General features: G+C 53.4%; 1 protein-coding gene across 1 annotated transcript; it reads left to right on the forward strand.

Annotated features, from left to right (window-relative positions):
- Nucleotides 1–1387: 1387 nt before the first annotated feature.
- On the forward strand, nucleotides 1388–21393 carry IGFBP5 (insulin like growth factor binding protein 5). Its single transcript, XM_086615796.1, has 4 exons — nucleotides 1388–1718; nucleotides 20334–20560; nucleotides 20715–20834; nucleotides 21262–21393. Exons 1-4 carry the CDS (start codon nucleotides 1388–1390, stop codon nucleotides 21391–21393), a joined length of 810 nt encoding a protein of 269 aa, XP_086471922.1.
- The last annotated feature ends 85 nt before the right edge of the window (nucleotides 21394–21478 follow it).

Genomic DNA, 21478 nt, shown 5'->3' on the forward strand with positions numbered 1-21478 from the left:
CTGCAGCCCTGACTGCCGTGCAACCCGATTGCAACCACCTTTTTTTTCATTTTTCTCTTAAACCGTGAAGATCTGAACTTCCCCCCTCCACCCCTCTCTCTCTCCCCTCCCCATCCTCGGCTTCCCTCCTCCTCCTTCTCCTCCTCTTGTCTCTCCTCATAATATTATCCTTGATCACTGCCCGGGGTTTGAAGCCCAGAAGTCAGAAGCTCTGCACCCCACCCCCACCGCCTCGAGTGTGCACTGATAGGGCCCTGGCTGCTGGCACCCAGTCAAGCTGAGGTGTCATTGGGATCTCAAATTGCAGCGAGGGGCTGGCAGGCAGCCAGAGGCAGTCTATTTAAAAGACAGCCTGTTCTGCAGTATTCAGTCTCTTTAGAAACTTCTCCAGGGGAAAAGTGTTGGGAGATCTACAAAGTGGATTTTTTTTTTCTTAACTCTCTTTTCTTTTTTTTTTTTCCCCCTCTTCTCCCTGTTTTTTAACGCTCCTCTGCAGACTTTGCAACAAAACACTTTAACTTTGCAGAAAACTTTTTTTTTCTTTTTGCCTTTTTTTTTTACTTTTTTTTTTTCCTGCTTTTTTTGCCTTTGCAAATCTTGGAAGAGGACAGCGAGAGGGTTGAACAGAACCGATCGAAACACAACTTTGCTTCATACCAAGCTTCCCAGCAGCTCGCTGCGTCGGGAGGGACTTTTTCTCCTCCTGCAGAGGAAGAGAGGAGGCAAGGGGAGCTTTGCATCCCCTCTTCCTTCTCCTGCGGTTGTTTCCCCCCCCCCCCCCCCCCCCCCTTCTTGACTGCTTTGATGCATTAATAGCAGGACACTGGTTTTCAAGGAACTTTGCTCCCTTCCCAACCTGCCTCCTCCCAGCCCTTTGGGAAGAGTGTGTGCGTGTGTGCGCGTGTGTGTGAAATCGCCGTCCCACCTCCCCAAACCCCCCTTGCTCCCCCACGCCTCCCCCTCTGCAACCTGTAGGCTGTGCAACCCCTGCAGGCTTTTCTCCCTTTACCCCTCCTTCCCTTCCCCCTCTCTTTTTGCGCTCCCGCGGATCGCGGTGCGAATTCCCCGTCTCGAGGCGAGAAAAAGCTGAAAGAAGGAGAAAAAGGGGGGGGGGGGGGAAGAAAAGGGCAAAAAGTAAACCTAGACGCCCCCCCTCTCCCAACGCCAAAAGAAAAGCAGGACGGGTTCGCACCCCGAGAATAAACCCCAGAGTGAGGCGCCTGCAAGAGGGGCTGCGCCTTCCGACCCTCTTTCTTCTTGAAATTTTTTAATTTTATTTTTTCGACCCCCTTCCCCCTCGAAGGGGCAAGCGGAAAAGCAAGCGCCGCCCGCCCCCCGCCGGCGGCAGCCCCCCGCGCCCCGTCCCCGCAGCATCCCCCCGGCCGCGATGCTGCTGCGGCTCCTGGTGCTGCTGGGCGCCTGCCCGGGGCTGTCGCGCTGCCTGGGCTCCTTCGTGCAGTGCGAGCCCTGCGACGGCAAAGCGCTGTCGCTCTGCCCGCCGCCGCCGCTGGGCTGCGAGCTGGTGAAGGAGCCGGGCTGCGGCTGCTGCCTCACCTGCGCCCTGCCCGCCGGACAGCCCTGCGGCGTCTACACCGAGCGCTGCGCCCGCGGGCTCCGCTGCCTGCCGCGCCAGGGCGAGGAGAAGCCGCTGCACGCCCTGCTCCACGGCACCGCCGTCTGCCTCAGCGAGAAGAGCTACCGCGAGCAAGCCAAGGCCGGTGAGTGACCCCCGCTTCCCCCCTCCGCGGCTTCCCCGGATGCTCTTCCGCCTCGCCGGCTCCTTTGCCATCCTCCCGCCTTGCTCTTTCCACCCCACCGCTGCCTGCCGGCTGCTTTTTCCCCTCTTTCCGGGCGCTCTTCCATGCCCCTCCGCTTGCTTTTCTGCCTTTCCGTCTCCTTTTCCATCTTTCCGCTTGCTTTTCTGCTCCCTCCCACTGGCTGCTCTTCCCTGCCTCCCGGCTGCTTTTCCATGCTTCCGGCTGCTTTTCCGTCTTATCAGGTCCTCTTTCATGCCCCTGCTTGCTTTTCTGCCTTCCCGGCTACTTTTCCATCTTTCCGCCCGCTTTTCCATCCCCATCCTCCCTAGCTGCTATTCCACCCCTCTCCCCTGCCGTGTGCTTTTCTGTCTTTCTGGCTGCTCTTCCATTCCGCTCCACCACCACCAGCTGCTTTTCCATCTTTCTGGCTACTTTTACATCTTTCTGCCTGATTCTTCTCTCTCACACACACATATATACACACACCAGCTGCTTTTCCATCTTTCTAGCCATTTCCCCATTCCTTCCTCTCCCCACCCCCTCCCCTGGCAGCTTTTCCAAGCCCCTGGTCGCTTTTCCATCTTTTCCGGCTGCTTCTCCACCACCGCCACTTCCCCTGGCTGCTCTGCCATCCCCCTATTGGTTTTCCCCCTTTCCAGCTACTTTTCTGTCTTTACAGCTGCTCTTCCATCCCCCTCAGCTGCTTTTCAATCTTTGCATGGACTCTTCCATCCCCTTAGTTGTTCTCTATCCACCCCCCCCCGCCGCTTTTCCCATCCTTCTTTCCATCCATGCCCTGGTCGAACCTCCTGTTGCATCATCTCACAGCCTCCCCCACCTCCCCTTCCATCATTGCCTCTGCGTTGTCCCATCCCCAATGGAAAGCTTTTCTTCCTTCCACCTCCCAGATGCACCCTCTTGGTCACAGCTGCATCTCAGTCCTTCCCCAGTTGCATCCTTTACATCTTTCCTGCATCCCTGTCTTCATCCACTCCCTGACCCCTTTCACCATATCCTTCATCTTGCTCTGGGGCCCAAGCTGGCCTCTGCAGCTTGGGATAACAGGGAAGGGCAGGGCACCTCCTTGCAACCATCTGCCCCATCCCCAAAGTCCTCAGCCCCCCACTAAGGTTCGTTGCTCAGCCTCCAGCTTTCTCCTAGCAATCGCTGCAGCTGGATGTCTTTGTTGGGTAATGGGTTTTAGCTTAGGGAGGTGCAGGTGCATTAGGGACAGGGAACCTCGGAAAGTGAAAAATAATGACGGTGTTGCTAATAATCAGAAAGAATCGGTTAAAAGAAGCCATCATGAAGGCTGGCATGGTAGCAGCAGTGCAAAGCCATGCTGCTGAAATGTTTGCACCTTGCACGTGACAAAAGCACGAAAGAAAGCGCTCCTTCTCTTTGGCACGCGTTAAGCTCCCTTTTCTGGATCCTCTAGCTTGTGCAAGGACGCTTTCCCTGTATTCTTCCAAATACATCTGTATTTCTGACATGGTGTGAAGGGGAGGCAGGGAGGACTTCCGCATGTCCAGGGGACCAGGAAACCACTTGGAAAAAAAAAAAAAAAAACAAACCACCACACCAGAAACAAGCCCCCACTTTTTTTTGGTCTATGAAAAAGTCATTTTTGCTTGTTAGCAAGCTTCTGCTTATACCCGCGCAATGGGAATCCGTTTCTCCTTTCTAGCACCTAATAAATCTTGATGCTTTTATTATTTTTCCTCTTTGCTGCTTGCAGGCAGTGGTTGCGTTGCTACGCTCCATCCTTCAAAGCAAACCCAAATTCTGCGTGAATAACTTCCCCCGCACCCCCAATGACAACAAATGCCCAAATTCCCCTAAAATCAGCCAGAAACAGCAAAGCTGAGCTTGATTTTCTGAAGGGGAGCTGGAAGGGGCAAGGGCTGGGAGGGGACCTGCACGGGGAGCAGAGGGTGAAGCCAGGAGCCGTGTTCCTGCTGCGGAGCCCAGGAAGCTGGGCAATAACCCGCTGGCAGTGGAGCTGTGTGAAGTATCCCGGAGCGCGTCATCCCCGGTGTTTATTTACTCTGTGCGTGTGTGTGCGCGGCCGGGGGGCAGGCGGTGTGGTCAGGAAGGCAAAGCTGTGCAGCCGAAACCCAGCGGTGGCTGGGAGAGTGGGGACGGAGGGTGCCCATGCAGACCAAAGGCACCCAAAAAAGCTTCGGCGCTTGGCTCCCAGCATGAATCTCCTTTTCGTTCCACCTGCCTTGCTCTTCCCAAGGAAACTGGTCCTTCAGCAGGTGCTTTGCAGGAAAACTTCGGCCGATCCCCTTGTAACATCGCTACTTTTGGTTTCCTTGGGATGGATGAGGTGCACCCATTGAATGAACAAGGAGAGGGATAGGAAAGAGGTTGCAGGTTTGTTGCAAAACCACCCCCCTGGCACCACCTGCACTTCCAGTTTGGACTCCCTGGGTGCCGCAGGGGACTATTTTCAATGGGTTTTGTTCACAGCCGGGAGATGAGCCTGGGTCAGAAAGGCAGCTGCAGGAAGCCACGGGAGACCAGCAAGCTCCTCTTGAGATTTGCGCGATTGCAAAAAAGAAATAAAAAATAAATCAGGAATTCCTGAGGACGGGAGAGGGAAAAACTCTCTTGGCATTCGACTGGTAGCGTGTGAGAACAAAGTATATTTTCATAGGCGTGTTTCTAAGCAACGGGGCAAGGAAAGAAATGAAGTTTGACTTGAACTTTCTGGCCTCTGCCAGTTTGGCCGGCAGTGCAGGGACCGTGCGCTGGGGAAGCTGGCCTGGCCCTCCGATCTATCAATGACCAAAATTGGCCCTGAGTTGCGAGCCGCTGAGAAAAAATCAGCACTCTGCAAAATAAACTGTGACAGCAGCGAGGACTAGATCAGACTGCATTTCTATCTATTTCTGCTCTTGCGCTGGCCAAGTTTAAAATCGCGGATGCTTTCCTCCTTATAGTCGAGGTGGAGACGCAACAGGCGGTGTTGCAAGAGTCCAAGCCTGGGAGGCCGGGCTTGGCTCTCCTCTAGGCCAGATGTCTCGCCTGGGGATAAAATGCTCCTGCGTACCGTGCCTCAGTTTCCTCATCTGTAAGCTGGGCACAGCAGTACTGAGAAACGCCAGAGCTACTGGACAGAACGTGCTCCTGGTTTGCTGAGAGGTCGGAAATGAAAGCAAGTGTGGGATTAGCGGGCTTTGGTAAGGCTTGTTTTAAGTAGACGGATGTGTAGGTACTGACGGGACGGTCCCTGTAGTCCTTCCTGGCACAACAGTCAGACACTGTCCTTTACCGAAAGCCAAACACCCCGGCTGTAATTGACTGTTCCTGGTAAAAAAACATGAATGAGCTTCATTTATGGCACAGGCTGCAGGATTCTGGGTTTTCTCTGTTTTGTTTAGGTTTCCTTTGAAATACACCACCTCTTTCCATTTTTCTCCCCCGTGCTCCCGCCAGACTTCCTCCTGCTGAGACAGCAAGGTCAGGCTGAGCACCGGGGAGCGGAGGGCACAGATTGGAGCCTGCTGCCCTAAAAAGGCTGGTGGAAAAACAAAGCTTGTCAAATATTTCCTTCTCCTCTCTCATTCCTGCTCTCTTTCTAGAAAGCAAGCAAGACTTGGCAAGTTTCCTCACGAAACCGTGAGCCAACGATAACCAGGAGGGGAAAGGGAAGGGGGGGCTTGCAGAATTAGCCCTAAGAAAATCGTCTTTGCTGCGTCAGCTGGATGTAGGCGGAGGAGGAGCGCTGCCGAGCCCAGGTTTCCTGCGGCTCGCGTTAGGCGCAGTCCCTTACCCCTCACCGACATATTCCCCCTGACCCTGTTTTCTCCTTCCCGTGCTCTCCTGCTCTCCGTTCGGGGACGCGGGGCTCCGGGGGCGAGCGGTGGGGCCGCGGCAGGGCAGGTGGGCAGTCTCGCGCCGAGGTCTGGGGTGAAGGTGAGGGTTATGGCAGGGGTCGTGGGAGCGGGGCACTTGGGATGCGCTGGCCCACGCACACGTGTCGCTCCGGGAGGGACCCGGCTGGTGCGAGCCGCGGGTCCTTTGTGCGAAGGAGATCCCGAGCTGACGAGGGGAAAGCTAGTAGCAACAGGCCCGCAAAGCCTCAGATCCGAAACAGGAAAATCTCCATTTTTCTTTTGATCTGAAGTTTCAACAACAATAACAATATATTAAAAAAAAAAAAAAAAAGAGTGAAATCCATCAGGTGCCAGCAAGAGAGCTGGGTTTCTGCGGTGTGTGCGTACGGGGGAGGGAGGGATGGGGTGGTTCAAACAGGAAAGGAGGGGCCTTGGCTGGAAAGATTTTTCGGCAGCCTGGTTTCTAAGGAAGGAGGGAGAATATTAAGTAGTTGATCCAAATGAAATTCCTGCCGGGTGCCAGCAGAGTTCACCGGAGAAAAGACGTGGCTCTGTGTGTGCGTGCGCGCGTGCGTGAGTGACAGAGCTGGCACTGAGCTCCTGCGCACCGAACTCCCTCTGGACCCGCTCCCGGGGAACGAAGGGAGCCCCTCCAGAGCCTGCACCACTGCGGCAGAGAATGGGGGCTGGCCCTAAATGGGAGCCTCTGCAAACCTGAGGGATGCTGGAGGAAGGCTGCGTGCCTCCTTGTGTTGATATTTAAGCCCCCGGATGGCCGTCGTGGCTCTGGCACGTCAGCGGTGTGAGCAGAGCCGTGCGCGACTGCGGGGCGAGGTGTCCCGTCAGGCTCGGAAGAGAGGGGCGGGAGAGCTTGGGTATGTTTTGTGCCAGCTCTGGGACAGCCCCTGGTTTCTTCTGGTCGCGTAGTTTGGCACACGTGTGTCAGGGCCGCCGGGGAGGAAGGAGAGGAGGAGAAGCAGTGAGCGCGGTGCTCTGCTTCCTCCTAACGTCCGCTGGAAGTTTTACTTGCGCTGGGCCGATAGACGTCGCGGATGTAGGAGCAGCTACGGGAGCTGTTATAGTGGTGGTGGTTCCCAGAGCTCTCCGCCCGAACTGGAAAGCCTGGGAGCAGTCTGGGAAGGGGAGCAGGAACCTCATCGCCTCTGGGGCTCGTCCTCTGCTCAGCAGGGGTGAGCCGCTGAGAACAGTCGCAGCTCATTCCACCTGTGCTAAGTCACAGGGGAGATAAAAGGGCCCCTGGCACAGCAGATCCTGCCTGTTTTTTTACCGAGCACTTAGTAGTGCAAATCGAGGTCAGACATAAATAAAAGCAGAGTTTTGGTGGGCACACACCTGCCCCTCAATGTGGGCTGCAGGGCAGCGGGATCGATAACGCACAAGGAAGATACGTGTGTGAACATACGCACGCGTGTACCCGTGTTCGCACACCCACGCACGCCTGCACAAGCATTTAATGCGTGCAAACACACACACACGGGGCATGTTTGTCTCTGGGGGCAGAACAGTTTCCAGCAGCACACACAAACCTCTCTTAGGTGCCGTGGTTCTGCTTATGACTGGCACATCGGTATTTTGCCGTCAAGATCAGATGTTGGCGTACAGACCAGCTCACCCTATCCTCCCACCGAGGGCTGAGAAACGAGGTGCGTCAGGTGAGCATATCAAAGAAGGGGAAGCAAGGAAGGAGATAGAGGGAAGATGTTCCTCCTAGCCAGCTGTGTGGATCTGAGCTCACCCCCATCTTTGGGTGGGCTGTATTTTCTGGATCGACTAAGTCTACGTTAGTTAAATACCCCAAGAGATATCCCAGCGAAGGTGTGGATAGGTTGTCGCTTGCAGAGGGAAGCTGATCCTCCTGCCATGTGCCAGGGCGGGAGGACACATGCGGGGGACAGCGGTGCCTGGTGGCATCAGTTGAGGAGACAGTGCCCTGGGACCCTGCAAACTTTCCTTTGCCTGGGCAGCAACAACTGGCCTGTGGGAAGGTGGGAAACAAGAACTGAATTGGGAAAAGATGGCAAATTTACTGAAATGTGGAAAGCTGAGGGCAGGAGAAACAACCTCCAGCGCTGAGGAGGATGAAGCAGCAGGACTTGAAGACGTGGTGTATGCAGAGGTCAAAGATGATCCAAAGAGTTCGGCCTGGGTGAACTCACTGGCAGCCAGCATAAGAACCACCTAGTCATTTGTAAGGAGGTTTTTTACAGGTAAAAAGATAGATATTATCTGTTTATCCTCAGCGCAGGTGTAGCCAAAAGCATGAGGAGGCTCTGTTGGTGAGGAGGAGAGGGAACCCTGCCCCATGTGCTGTGATCCTCAAAAGACTTGGATCCCCAGACCCGTTTAGCGAAAGCCTCCATGCCAGGTCTTCCCGGCGTGATGTGCAGGGCTGCCCGTGGGTCACAGAGTGGGGTGCCAGCGCTCCTGGACCCCGGGGCTGCCCATTTGAGATCACTGGGCATGGGTCATGCTTGATGCCTCTGCCCATCTGGGAAGGGTTGTGTCGCATCTGGTAATGAAGGAATGAAATCCCCCATCCTCTCACCACTCAACCCCCACAAGACATTCCCTGTCCCTTCAGCTGTATAGCCAAGGCAACTCTCAGCAAGATGTTGGTTTTGAGGTGGCTCTTTGACTCTAGGAATCTGAGGGGACCCCTTAGTGTTTTAGTCCAATCCATGGCTCACAGTTAATCCCAGAGTGATGTGTTTGCAGAAATTTGGGACTCTCAGTGATTTGATGTGGGCAAATTTGCTCTCAAGGAAGCCATTTCTCAGCTTATTTTGGTGGATCTCCTCTCTGTTTATGATGTTTCCAGGACAAGTGCGCTAAATGCCCATCAGTCCATGTAATTTAACCATCAGCCCATGTATTTTAACCATCAGCTTCTGGCTGCGAGATCACACCTGCCTTAAGCTATGCCTGCAGGAAGGTCCAAGCCTCCCTGGCTGCAGTAAGGCTCTGGTCAACAGGCTGAACTTTGAGGAGGCATCTTAAACTTATGCCTGTGGAGTCAATGGGCACTTGTTGTGTGTGTTTGCATAAAGCGTTTCTCTCACTATTGTCCTCATTCTCCAGACCCCTCTGAAACTCCCATAATTTTCCCCTATTCCTCCACCTTTTTCACACGGAGTGTGGAAATGGGATGTCAATACCCCCACAGCAAACTGGCACATCGGTCCCTATTAGCCTGGAAGGGCTTGATCCTGCAAGATGCTGAGTATCTTTTGGCTAGACCCAGAGCACCACGGGCTTTCAGACACCTAAGCCCCGCCGTGGGAGCCAGCTACTCAGTCCTCGAAGGACTGTGAAGCCAAAGCCCCAAACGCTGTTGGCTGCAGTAGGATTGGAAAGCTCTTAACAGCTGCCTGCCTTGAGGGCTGTTATTGCAGTTTGGTTTGTTTGCTTGTTGGATGGACACAGCTGGCTCACTGATGGCGATAATTGTTATGTTGATGGAGATAACTGGTCTGGTTGCTATTTAAGGGCAAGAAGGTAATCCTGACAGATACTTAAGGAAACGATCCTCTAGCTAAACAAGAGAGGGAATGTATCTTAAAGGTAACTCTGGGGGCAAAGCTGGCTAGTAGTCATAATTCTTTTGGTAGAAAACCAGTAGAGATATTTTCTTTTTCCAAATTAAAATGCCATTCATCCTCAAAAGACAATTAAATCAACAGATCCATTTGTTATTCATGCTTAAGAAATCAGATGTTATGTGTTGGACTAATTATGAAAATCTAGTAATTAAATAAGCCAGTGAACAACTGTGGAACCTGGCTTTCACTTTTTAATTTAAAGGAGATGCTGGAAAAAGAAAAAAGTTTTATTAGGGAGGGACTGCATGTCTTATACCTGTTCAGCAGTCAATTATGGTGCTGCCACAGCCGCACGTATGTCTTAATATACCTTAATAATGTCTAAACACAAAGTGACATACAGTTCACTTGTGACTCCTGCTTTCCTGAAGAAATAGCAGAAACGGGTGAAATTTTACCACATCATTTCATAACCATTGCAGTGTTCGGTTATTTGGTTTTGTAATAGCAGAGTAGGCTTGAAGTTGCAGGAAAAGCAATGAAGTTCAACAAGGATTTTATCATTCCAGAAAGGCTCCAGACCTCTGGCAAAGGGCGATCAGTTGTCTTTCTTGGAGTTTCAGACCCTAAAATGGAAGTCTGCACTCTTTGCTCCATCAAGGTACCCGTGATATTTTTTTAACATTGAAAAGCATCTCTGCGTCGAGTTGAACTGAAGGGAATTAGTTGGGTATGCAGTGGTACAATGCGGGGAGGGAAATGGCAAGGAGAGACAAGAGTCGTCTGTTAGGATCAAGCTTGGGCAAGTTTCTGCTTATTAATATTGTCAGAGTGTGAACATCAAACTTCTGGTACTTTTTTGTGGTACTACTTAGGTGGACTGAGAAATTAAATAATGGCCAATGGCCAGACCTACTCCATGCGAAGGCTTTCTGAGAGAAGGAGCCATTAAGAAAGCAGAAGGGAGTCCTGAGGGCAGAGGTGGAAATTTCATCACTTGGAGCTTGTAAAAGTCAGGCTGGACAGTACATGTGACGATGTGTCATCTGGTGCTGACACACAGATGAGCAATGGATGATCTCACAGATCTTTTCCATCTGGTTTAAGGCAGAGCTGTGAAAGTCAGACTGAAGGGCTAGAAATTAATCCAGACTAGGCTGGAAGTTGCAGTCACAGCTGCACACCTGAAACACTTGTAGTGTTGGACCAGTTCTTGTCCAGCACCTGACACAGGTGCATCTCCAGAATCCACCTGGTGTGCCTTCACTTCTCTCTGGGGCAGGCAAAGGGTTTGACTTTCTTGGCTCTTCCAGTTAGTGGCTGCTGTTAAGGCTGACAGAGACCCTCATTAACAGAGGTCAGGATGGGTCTTGTGATGGAGACCACCAGCCTCCAGTGGGAGCAGCCTCTCTCAGATTCAGTTCCAGTAGGCCAGTTGTTGAAAGCTTCTGCTCGGTATGAAACTAAATCAGACTCAAAACCCTGACTAGAAGGCAAAAGCTACCTTCATCCATAAGCAGGCCAGAGAGCTTAGCATAAACTGTAGTGGCTACGTCTCTGGTAGGACATCGTCTTCTCAGGATCATCTCTTTTAATATAGAGGTTTCCTCTTAATCGCACATCGTTCTCAGGGTAAAATGCTACAATATCCACAGTGATATCCCAGCTTTTGACAGCCGCCAGCAACACTCTTCCTGGTTATGGTTCTCTTTCTAAGGCCGCTTTAGCACCTGCCTCTACTATTATTTGTCATGTTTGGGTTTCAGTGATCAAAATAGTATCAGCGTCCTGGCAGCATCCTGCTTTCAAGTCCGTTTTTCTTGACGTTTCGTGTATATTGACAGCTGCCTTGAGGTGAGTTTTGAAGATAGGCCCCAAATAATCCAAGTGGATAAACCTACTTACTCTTCCTCCGTAGTGATGTTTCCTCCACTACTGCTGTTGAGCCACTTCCATCCAAAAAAGTCTGTCTTGTCCCTTTATTTCTCGTACAATAATGATAGTTGAGGGATGCTATTAGGCTTCTCTTCCAACCCATCACACCACCTTCGTTCCTATAGACATTGGGAGATTTTTTTCAGGTGATCTCTTCCTACCTGGTGGCCAGATGAGCAGTTCACACCCTTTTGTTTTCATTCAGAAGACCTGAAAATATGTTTGTTTTCTAGGAAGGGTTTTCCTGTCTTTTTGCCACAGATAAACCCCACAGTGAAACTGCTGGTAAACAATTAAATGATGCTTGTCAGGAGCTACTTTAGATTTTCCTCACCTTTACTGTCAGTTAGGCAGAGACTGTCATGCAGTCTTCTTCCCTGAGTTTTCCTTCTTTGCTCTTTTCTGTTCTTAGTTCCTTGGCAGCCTGGTGGGTTTTTTTTCCACCTTTATTACAATCAATGGAATTTGCTGCTAGGATGGCTTTGTTGGAAAAGATGCAAGACTAAGAAAGACTGAATGATTTCATCCTTTCCAGGAGAGAAAAGTATGTCTTGGTCACTATGATACTGAAAGATGATTTATTTAGATTTCTCTGTGTCATTCTTCAATTCAGCTCTCAGCTTCTTCTGCAGTTTCAGCATATGGAATGGGGAACATCTGTAGTCTCCAGATGATGTGAAGGAAACATGTTTTATCTTCCTATCATCAGTGCATCAGCAACAGGAGCTTCTTGATGTAAATCTAATTTCTTCCCCTCCACTTGCCAGTTCAGTTCCCTGGAAGATAACTTTGTTCAGAAAATGTCAGGCTGGTACGAGCAGCTATCTAGAAACAGAGTGCCTGCAGTTTTGCAAGATGGCACACGTCGGCATCATTTAATTGTAATGGATGGATGTTTGTTCATCATCTTACCGGAGGGAAAAACTCTGGAAAGTTTCCCAACTCTTTTACTGGTTAGACATTTTGGGTTCCCTCTTGCACCAAAATGGTTGTTGCTGGGAACCCCAAGTCTCGGGGCATGCTGCCTGTCCACCACAGACCCAGACCTTCACATGAACTTGATATGTCCTGTATATAAGCCTTTGTTGAGAACAGATCATAGCCAGATTTAGGAGCAATCTGGAGAGAGACAGGTCAAAGACAACAGTGAGCCCCAGTCCTTGCTTGTACATCCCAGGTCAACATGAGCCCAGCCCTCCAGCTGATGCCCAAGCGTGGCTGTTCCGGCACAGCACAGATGCTTGGAGCCTGCTGAACTAACAGCTAGCAATGTGTAGGGAAGGAGCTTGCATCATGGAGCTCCCCATCTCTAAACCTGCTCTTCTCCTTGCTCTAGAGAGTTGCTCTCAGGGAGTTTTATTTCGTGGCTGCAGCAAGGAGGGGCAGCTCAGGAAAGTACCATTTGGCACACAGCGATGCAGAGCCTTCCTTACGGTTCAAGTTCTCATAGCCGTACCTCTCCCATCTCTGCAGCACTTGCTGGCACGGCAGCGAAGTGGTGCTGACCCAGAGATCTGTTCCTACAGATAGGCCTGTGCTTCCAGAGCAGACCAAAACATAAGCTGGTTCTCTTGAGAGCTCCTCTCCCACATGCTGATCTGCATTTCTCCCCCATCCAGCTCTGTATGAGGACATTGAGGTCATCAGGATGATGATCTCCCTTTCCCATGAATCCTACATGAACCTGGGGGCAGCCCAAGCACCTGATATTCACGCTCTGCAGGTGAGCCTTGGCTGATGCAGCAGAATCTACATCCGCAGGTTTCTGCTGAGGAGACAAATATCTCCTGAGAAAGAGCTGGTCTTCCAGGCTAGTTCAGCAAAGCCCAAATGATAACCTAAAAAAAAAAAAAAGCCCACAGTATAGCACATCCCTCTGCCATCCATCCCTGCTCTCCAAGGCTCTTCAGGTATTCCTGAGCTATTCCCAACCATCCTACTGAGCCTTGGCTTAATAAAATGGAGATAAGTCTTAACCTAGAGTTGAGTCCTCCCAGCCCTCTGGCTGCTTTTCCATCTCTTCTAGGAGCTTGGTCCCACTGATCCATATACTCCTCTTTAAAAATGTCTCTGTGGGACAAGAGAGTGATGTCCCAACAACTTCCACCATGCTGTCACAGGGATTTAAGGTACAGGGACACCGCAGAGCTCGCTTTCAAAAGCTTGTGTGGCTCTTGGGCCATGGAGTATTTGGACTCTGATCATATGTCTTTGGTAGGGGAGTGGGCACCGTGGGGCAGGGTGAATGTTTTTGTGGGTGCTCCACTATGCTTTGACTGCTAAAGCCTTCCTTCCATGCTCCACAAATCACAAAGGTGATTTGCTACCTTTGTCAGCTGTTGAAGTACCTAATTCCCAGTGAAGGAAAAAGATCCTGGATTTTCTTACCATCACTCCTGTGCCTGTAAAACAGTTTGGCACTGCCACCCATGAGAGCTGTGCCACAGGCTGCAAGGGGATCAGTACTGAAGAGGTGGTAGGATTTATCTTTCTTAATTCAGACCTTCGGAGGCCTAAGTGAAACCATTGGAGTCACAGGAGGAGAAACTGGAGCCTCCAGAGATTCGTCATTCCACCCTAACATTGTCACCCAAGCCAAACGATGGGGCCGGTCACAATTCGGAGGGTGCAGCATCTCTGTAATGACGCAGACATGGAGTTGAGCCATCCAGCAAAGCCCCAACACCTCTGCGTGAGCGGACGGGCGTTATTTGACACAGATCCATCGTAAACGCCTGCAGGGTCTTGCTGGGACTCGGAGGAGGTGGGGTGGCAGTCCAAGCAGGGCTGCTGTTTTTCTGTCCTTCTCAGTGTGTGGTGTCTCCTCCCAGTCTCTCGTCGCCTGCGAGCATCACCAGCATCCTCCCTCGCCAGTCTCCATCAGCCCAGCCGCGCTGGCCTGCCGTCCAGTCCCCACCAGAGCACAAAAGTTCGTCGAAAGTCCAAGGCGCACTGCAGCTGGCTCTGCGGCAGCCAACGCCCTGGGCTAGCGGAGGGACCGGCCAGAGCCTGCATCCCTGGCCCTGGCTGCTTCTCCTCTGGTGGGTGCCAGACGGCCTCAGGCTGGGCGGCCGCCTGAGATCACCGCCTGACTTCACCGGGGCGGTGGTCCAGAGCAGTGACCCCGGCCTCGGGCATCGCGCCGGAGCCGGCTCTGCCGCCCACTCCCACAGGGCAGTGATGAGGGGCTGGGGGTCCTTCGCCACCATGCTGGGGGGTTGTGCCTGCGACGGAAACACGAGAGCTGTTCTTCGTTAGGGCTCTGAAAGTTCCCTTCTGTCCAGGGTGATCCCAGCGGCCTCCTGGGAGCTCAGGAATGCTTTTGCTCAGTTGTGCTCTCCAGCTGCCAAAGGGCACGAGATGAGATGACCCTTTTTGCTCCGCATCCCTCCCCTGGCTGCGTTATCCCTCCCCAGCCTGCGTTATCCCTTCTCTGCCTGCATGATCCCTCCCCTGCCTGCAGTATCTCTCCCCTGCCTGCTTTATCCCTCCCCTGCCTGCAGTATCCCTTCCCTGCCTGCATTTCGGGAATGCAAACACAGCGGCTGTCCATGTGTGCTGACAAGGAGGGAGGGATTTTTGGTTTTCTGTCATGGTCTCGGGTGCAAGTCCAGGCTGGGGAGGAACTTGCCCACCCATCCCAGGAGGTTTCGGCGTAGGTCAGATGCATCCCCTCCTCTGGAGCGGGGCTGAGTGGGAGGGCAGCTGGGGGAAATGCACCGTGCGAGTTTTTACCAGCCAGGGACCTGAGCACAGACTTCCTGTATAAGACCAAATCTGAAGGAAAATGGGTGCATCTCTAACGTGATTTGCAAGTGCAAAAGCTGTTTTTAGGGACAGCACCGACGTTCCTCCTCTCCCAGCTGCAGGAAGCCCAGGGAAGCTGCTTTATGTTGCCCAGCAAGAACCAGTACCATAAAGGATGGAGGAGGAAGGAGAAATGGGAGGATCCTGTCCCTCTGGCAGGCAGAGGGAAGAAGGCAAACACTGATTCCAGCCGTCATTGCCTCTGCCTGCATGTGTATGTAAAGTCCAGAAGGACATAAGAAGCCAGCGTGGGGCTGGGCAGATAATGGAGCCGCTGTAGATAGGAGTCTTGCGCAGCTGTTTGTGCCGGGGATCTGTTGTTATGGGTGAAGCTCAGAGGGAGTGTCTGGATCTGGCTCTGATTGGGGTCCTGATGGATGTGAACTGCAGAAATCTCTCTCTCTCTACCCCCTAGCTTCTCCCGGAATTTTTTTCCCTTCTCCATCTCCAGCGTCGACTGCCTAGGTATCTGATCCTGAAATCTTGCCCCTCTACCCAAAAAGAAAGCCAAGGTGTCAGACATCACCCAGCCAGGTCTGGAAAACGCCATGTTGCTGTAAGCGGCGATGAGATAGAAACTAGGGTTCTCCAAAGACAGCTGCCACCAAGGCCCGAAGTCACAAGGAGCCCATTGGAAAAGCAGGGTGGGGGTCACTTGTGAAGTCCTGCAGCTGGGGACATTCCCTTCCTGGTCCTACCGGAAGGTGGCACTTCATCCTGGGGGTAAGTCCTCCTTGGGTGGAGAGCAGAGATGTTGTACACTGTTGCACTGTGCTGTTTAGCGGGAGACACTTGCTGCCCTGTAACCAGCCATGTTTCAGCCCTAGGTAACGTAAACCATAATTTCCATCTTGCAATGGGTGCCTCTGAACAGAGACAGCCCAGTTTGGGGGCAGAGGAAGGACTGGGCAGCTTCTCGAGGTCTCCACTAGTGGCATCTGCTGCTGTTCCTATGCTAGAGGTTTAACTGAGGTCCCCATTACGTCTTTCTCCAACACCTTCCTGCTTAAGTGGTGTATTATGTGAGTGCTCATGCTGTAAATGGTAATAAACATGAGGATAATCAAGAGGGCTGTTGAGCAAGGTTGTGCTTGTCCTTCTTAGGTGCATGTGGCTTTTTTGGAGGTGTTTGAACGGGACAGCAAGTCCTCTAGCAGTGGGCTGTGGACGTAAGGAGCACGGATCATTAGCAGCAGGGTCAATAGATACTTTTCCTACCTTCCTGCCAGAAACCGATGAAAACGTGTTACAAAAATTTGAGCCTCCTAGCCATGTGGAAAACACTTCCTGCTGTCTTGTCAGAGAGCGGGGAGACGGTGTTCCCACACGCCCCACACCCACGGGTGTACCCACCCTGTGCGGACCTCACAGGTGGCCAAAACATCTGGAGCACAGAAGCACCCAGGCTGGGTTTTGGCCCCGGTGCAGGGGCTGCTCTGGGTGATGCCTGTCCAGGAGGGCAGGCAGCCCGACGGGAGCTATTTGCAGCTTCCTAGAAACCAGGCCTGGTATTTTGCTGCTTCGTGTCCCTTCTGTAGGGGCAGGGTGAAAAGGGTTGGAAGTGGCTCCTGCTAGGGAGTTCCCTCCAGCCAGCCTGGAGCAGGGAGAGGGCACTGAGCCCTAAGCCCCACAGCAGAGGACAGCCCATGCTCTGCTATGGATATTTTCTGCCTTCCAGGGCTCATGGGAGCCTGCATGGATTAGGATGTCAACAGCACAATCTTTCTGGCCTGACCTGTGTCAGGAGCATTTCCAGATGCTCGGCCCTCTTTCCCTGGGTCCTCCATGGGCACCGCAGCATCTGACCAGACACGAAGCTTTGGGGTGGCTCTAAGTTGAGTTCAGTCTTCTGCCTTGGCTGCAGGGTCAACATTCCCTTGGGGAGGCTACAGCCCAGGTCTCATCTTCAGGCTAGCCAAGCATCCTTGGCTTGGCCACCAACATCATTCTTCTGTGTGGCCAGTGAGCCTGGGACCTCTGCTGAGAGTTCACCTCCTCCTGAGGAGTGGGGAGAAGGGATAGAGATGTGAGAGCCACCCACCTCCTGCTTCTCACTGTCCCTTGGCTGGAGGAGTTGGTGAGAAGGGCCTTCCTGCCCATGCCTTGTGCCTGTAGCTGGAAGACAGAGATGTAGCATCCTCTGCCTCTGCAAACAGCTGCCTGCCTGAAACCCAGTCACCAGGCTGGCAAGGCAGATGGGAGCAGGCGGGAAGGGGCTGTGCAGCTGGCCAGATCCTGACGGCAAGGGAGTAGGAACTCCAGCCTCCTTCCTGAGCCTCAGACAGGCACAATTAGGGCTCCTTCAGGGAAACTGGGCATTGCTTCTGCCGGCATCTCCTCGGGAGCAGACGTACTGTGGTGCCAGCGCTGCCTGCCACCAGCCAGCCCCAGGGTGGCAGACAGAGGTTAAGGAGCGAGTCAGTGGGTGAGCAGGGGCAGGTGGGTGCAGGGGCTCTGGAAACGCCGAGGTGGGTGTCTGGTCCCGGCTGCTGGAGCTGGCCAGGAGGAGAACGGGACGGCAGGGACTGTGTGGGTGCTGCCTGCCCCGGCTCTGCCTTTCCCTCTCCTGTTGGCACCAGGAAGGTCCCTCGCCAGCTGCCCAGAGCTTGTCAGCAGTTTGTGTGTCAGAGACCTCTGCCCTTCAGTTTGTCAAAATTGTCTCGTTAGTATCAAATTAGGGAACAGATAGTCGAGTGCATGAGCAGGGACTGCTTCAGCCTTGTCGCTGGAGGAAATCATGCTAGAAATCATCAGAGGGTGGAGGAAAGGGATCCCTCCAAGGCATCCATGAGATTCTCTCTGGGAATTAAACACCCAAACTAGCCAGCACTGCTGAGCAGCAGACGGAGGAGTCCCACCACAGCCATCCCTTGTCATATTGCTACTTGAGCAGGGATCCGTGCGTGCTGGGGGAGGGTGAAGGGCATCAGTTCCAGGAGCTTTTTCAGCCCTGCATGAAGCACTGGACTTGGGCTGGGAGCTGGGCAGCTTTCGGTGGGCGCCAGCTCTTGGCTCCATCTGCAGAGCACTGGGCTCCCGTGGCTCCCATCTCCCCTTGCCAAAAGGGCTCTGTGTTCGTCCCCAGCTCCAGCTCACTCTGGTTTGCTGGCAGCCTGCAGGAAGCAGAGCAACGAGGTGTTTGCAGAGGCTGAAACTGCTGAGCCGCTGCAAACACCCGTTGCACCACAGGTCCTGGGGACGGAACACGCCGTGCTGTTTTTCTGGCGGAATCCTCACTGCTTTGTCCCGTTTGTTTGTTATTTCAGGTTTGTCCAGGTAGCTGTGCCTCTCTTATTTGTTATTGCAGAGGTAATGAGCTGTGCCTCTCTTGCGTTGCTGTAGGTTGCCTGCACCAGTACGAATCCTCCCCTCCCCTTCATTACTGTAGGGCAGCCCCGGGAGATACCCTGGCTCTGCCTTGTCCAGCCCTGTCACTCGCTGCCAGAGGGAATTCCTGGGACAGATCACAGTGTGTTTCATTGCCCTGGAAGGGCTTAGTCACTGGGGATGTCTCCAGTCTCCTTTCAGACCTCGGATTGCTGCAACATCTTCGTGGCAAAGGATGTGCTTCTACTGCACCTTTTAGTGTCATTTCTTCAGGGACAAGATCATTCCCAATTTAATCAATCTCTTCCCTGTCCCTTGTCTGTCGTCCCCCTATAATAGAGGAGCCCTGTCCTGTGGAGGCCTTTTAACTCTTGCAGCAAGGAAAAAAACTCAAGCAAGAGTACTGTGGGGCAAAATGGCAAGAGGATCCTGTCCTGGGGATACGTGTGGGTCCTAGGGATGGTGCATGGCGTCATTTACATTGCTGCAGGCAGTTTGGAGGGTGCTGAATCTGGGATGGTGATCCAGCTCTGTTCTTGTGGAAAGAGGGTAAAAAAAAAAGGCTGCTTTAATAAGCAGTTTTGCTGGGAGAGGGCAGGTCTGCTTTGGCAAGGAGGGAGGAGAGACTGGCAGCTATCACACTTGGGGGTCCAGCAACCAGCCTGTCCCCTTGGCCACCTCCAAGGCCATCCCTCTGGTGAGAGAGGTGACAGGCCAGTGATGCCATCTGTCACTGGGCATCCTCTGGGCATCCCCCAGGCAGCCCAGAGGGGCAGAACCCTCCTCCTCCCCCCTGGTGTATCTGGGCTCCAGGGAGCTGCCAGTCTAAAGGGAAACTCCTGATTGCCTTGTTGGGGAGGGTTTATCCGCTTCTATTTTCATCCCGAGCCTTTTTCTTTTGTCCCAACAAAACAGTGATGTTGCAGGGAGGGGCAAAATTGGTACCCCGCCGTCTTCACTGTAGGGTTGCAGAAGGGGATGAGCTGTGTTCACTGGCATGGAAATCGCAGGAGACACCATGCAGGGAGAGGTTTCACCTGCTCTGATGCTTTTCCTCCTGCCGCAGTGGGTTCCCCCATGCCTGTTCGCCAGCCCCAGCTCAAACCTGGTGTCAGCGCAGGGCTGCTGGGAACCAGGGACTGGGAGAGCAGGAAGCCTCAGGAGCTGTAAACCCTATTCAAATTTAGTCTAGAAATAACCCTTTTTCACTCCAGCGGCTGTACTAAATGTCACAAGTCATCTAAGTTTAGACTGTCACCAGCTCTCTCCTATATATAACCGCACAGGGCTCCTGACTGCATCCTGCCGGCACAGGTTACGCTGGGGCGATCCGAGGGCTCTATAGGAAGGCAACTGCCTTGGGCAAAGCCTGAACGCATTCTACCCTTGCCATCGGTACCATCGTGGCAGCTACGGTCAGGCAGCACCGCTTGGAAGCATTACCCTGGGCTTTGCTGCCTGCTCGGTGGGTGCAGCAAATGGAGGATGGTTTAGTCCCATGAGTGTGGGGCTGCAGACTGAGGACCCTGGAGATCCCAGCATTTGCAGACGCATCTTTGGCATCGCTACCGAAGTGTCTGCCCAACCACGTGGTGGGTCTGCTGTGAGATTGACCTTGACTTTGGAGTTGTCTCATCTTTGAGCATCCCTGGCATTTGCTCTTCCATCTGCAAGGCAGGGTTGGATGTGAATTTGTCACTTAATCCTCTCACCATGGCTAAAGAGGGGCTTGCCTGCCATGTTTTTTGTGTCATCTGGTCCTTTCTGGGTGTGAGATAACGCTCCCATGAGTTCTTCTCCATTGACACACTGCAAACAATGGTGGCCTTGTATGTAGGAGCCCATCCTGACCCCCAAATCCTCCATGTCCTCAGATACTTTCCTGTCCTGAGCTCAGGGGTCACACAAAAGCCATGCCAAGTCCCATACAGTGGGATAAAGCCAGGGCTGTAGGCAGCAACTGGGAAAGGGATTTCTTTGGACATTTGTTCCTGTCCTGCCTTGTGCAAAGTGTCCTCTGGAGTCAAGCGGGAAGCTCTCTGTGCAAAAGCAACCCTGTCAGCTCATGGAGACCTGACGGTTTGTTACCCCTTTCCTTCCAGAACGGGAGTCTCGAGAGCATGAGGAGCCAACCACATCAGAGATGACAGAGGAGACCTACCCACCCAAGGCCTACCGGCCCAAGCATGGGCGCCTCTCCGAGCTCAAGGCTGAGGCCCTGAAGAAGGATCGCCGGAAGAAGCTGACCCTGGCCAAGTTCGTGGGCATGGCCGAGAACACGGCGCATCCCCGCGTCGTCATCCCCGAGCTCCGGCAAGAGTTCGAGCTGGTGGGTGCCTTCACCTTCCCTCCACGGGGCTCCCGTGGGAAGGGGGCTGTGGGAAGGCTTTGCCCCCCTGGAGAGGGGGTGCCGGTGGTGGGGGACAGGGGACCTTGCCGTGAGGTTCTCTCCTTCTCACGCTCCGTCCTCTCTCCCTTTGCAGGGCCCCTGCCGCAGGCACATGGAGGCATCCCTGCAGGAGCTCAAGAGCAGCCAGCGGATGGTCCCCCGTGCTGTCCACCTCCCCAACTGCGACCGAAAGGGCTTCTACAAGAGGAAGCAGGTAAGAAAAGAGCCCCATGGAGGGATGCTTCCCACGCAGGGAGGGTCTGCTGCCCTGAATGGAAAGGATGGAGGTTTTCCTCTGCTAGGCTAGTGGGAAAGTTTCTGTGAGCATCTCCAGGCACGGTTGGTGGTGGGTGGCATTGCTGATGGCTCCAAGTGCCATCCAGCCCCAAGCGCCATCCAGCCCCAAGCAAGCATCCTGAAGGAGCTGGTGAGGGAGAAGGAAAAGTCAGAGTCCCAGGCCAGGGTAGCAGCAGGGATGGAGATGCACTGAAAGCAGAGAGCAGGAGCTAGATCCTACCCAGGGAATTGCATTGCTGGGATAAAGGAGGCAAAGCGCAGGGCTGATCCTGATCCCCAGCACAAGGGAGCTGCGCGGCGGTTGGTGGCCATCTCCTGATCTCTGCCCTTGGGTGTCTCCCCAGTGCAAGCCATCCCGAGGCCGGAAGCGTGGGTTGTGTTGGTGTGTGGACAAGTACGGCATGAAGCTGCCGGGGACTGACTACCTGAGCGGAGACCTGCAATGCCACGCGTTCGACAGCAGCAACGTGGAGTGAAGTCGCATCCCCTCCCTCTGCCCCGTCACTACCTACCCAGGCTCCCTTCCACCCTCCCCTCCGCACCTCCCTGCTCCCCGGGAAT

Source organism: Tauraco erythrolophus, chromosome 8 (genome assembly GCF_009769465.1).
Source record: "Tauraco erythrolophus isolate bTauEry1 chromosome 8, bTauEry1.pri, whole genome shotgun sequence".
Taxonomy (NCBI): Eukaryota; Metazoa; Chordata; class Aves; order Musophagiformes; family Musophagidae; genus Tauraco; species Tauraco erythrolophus.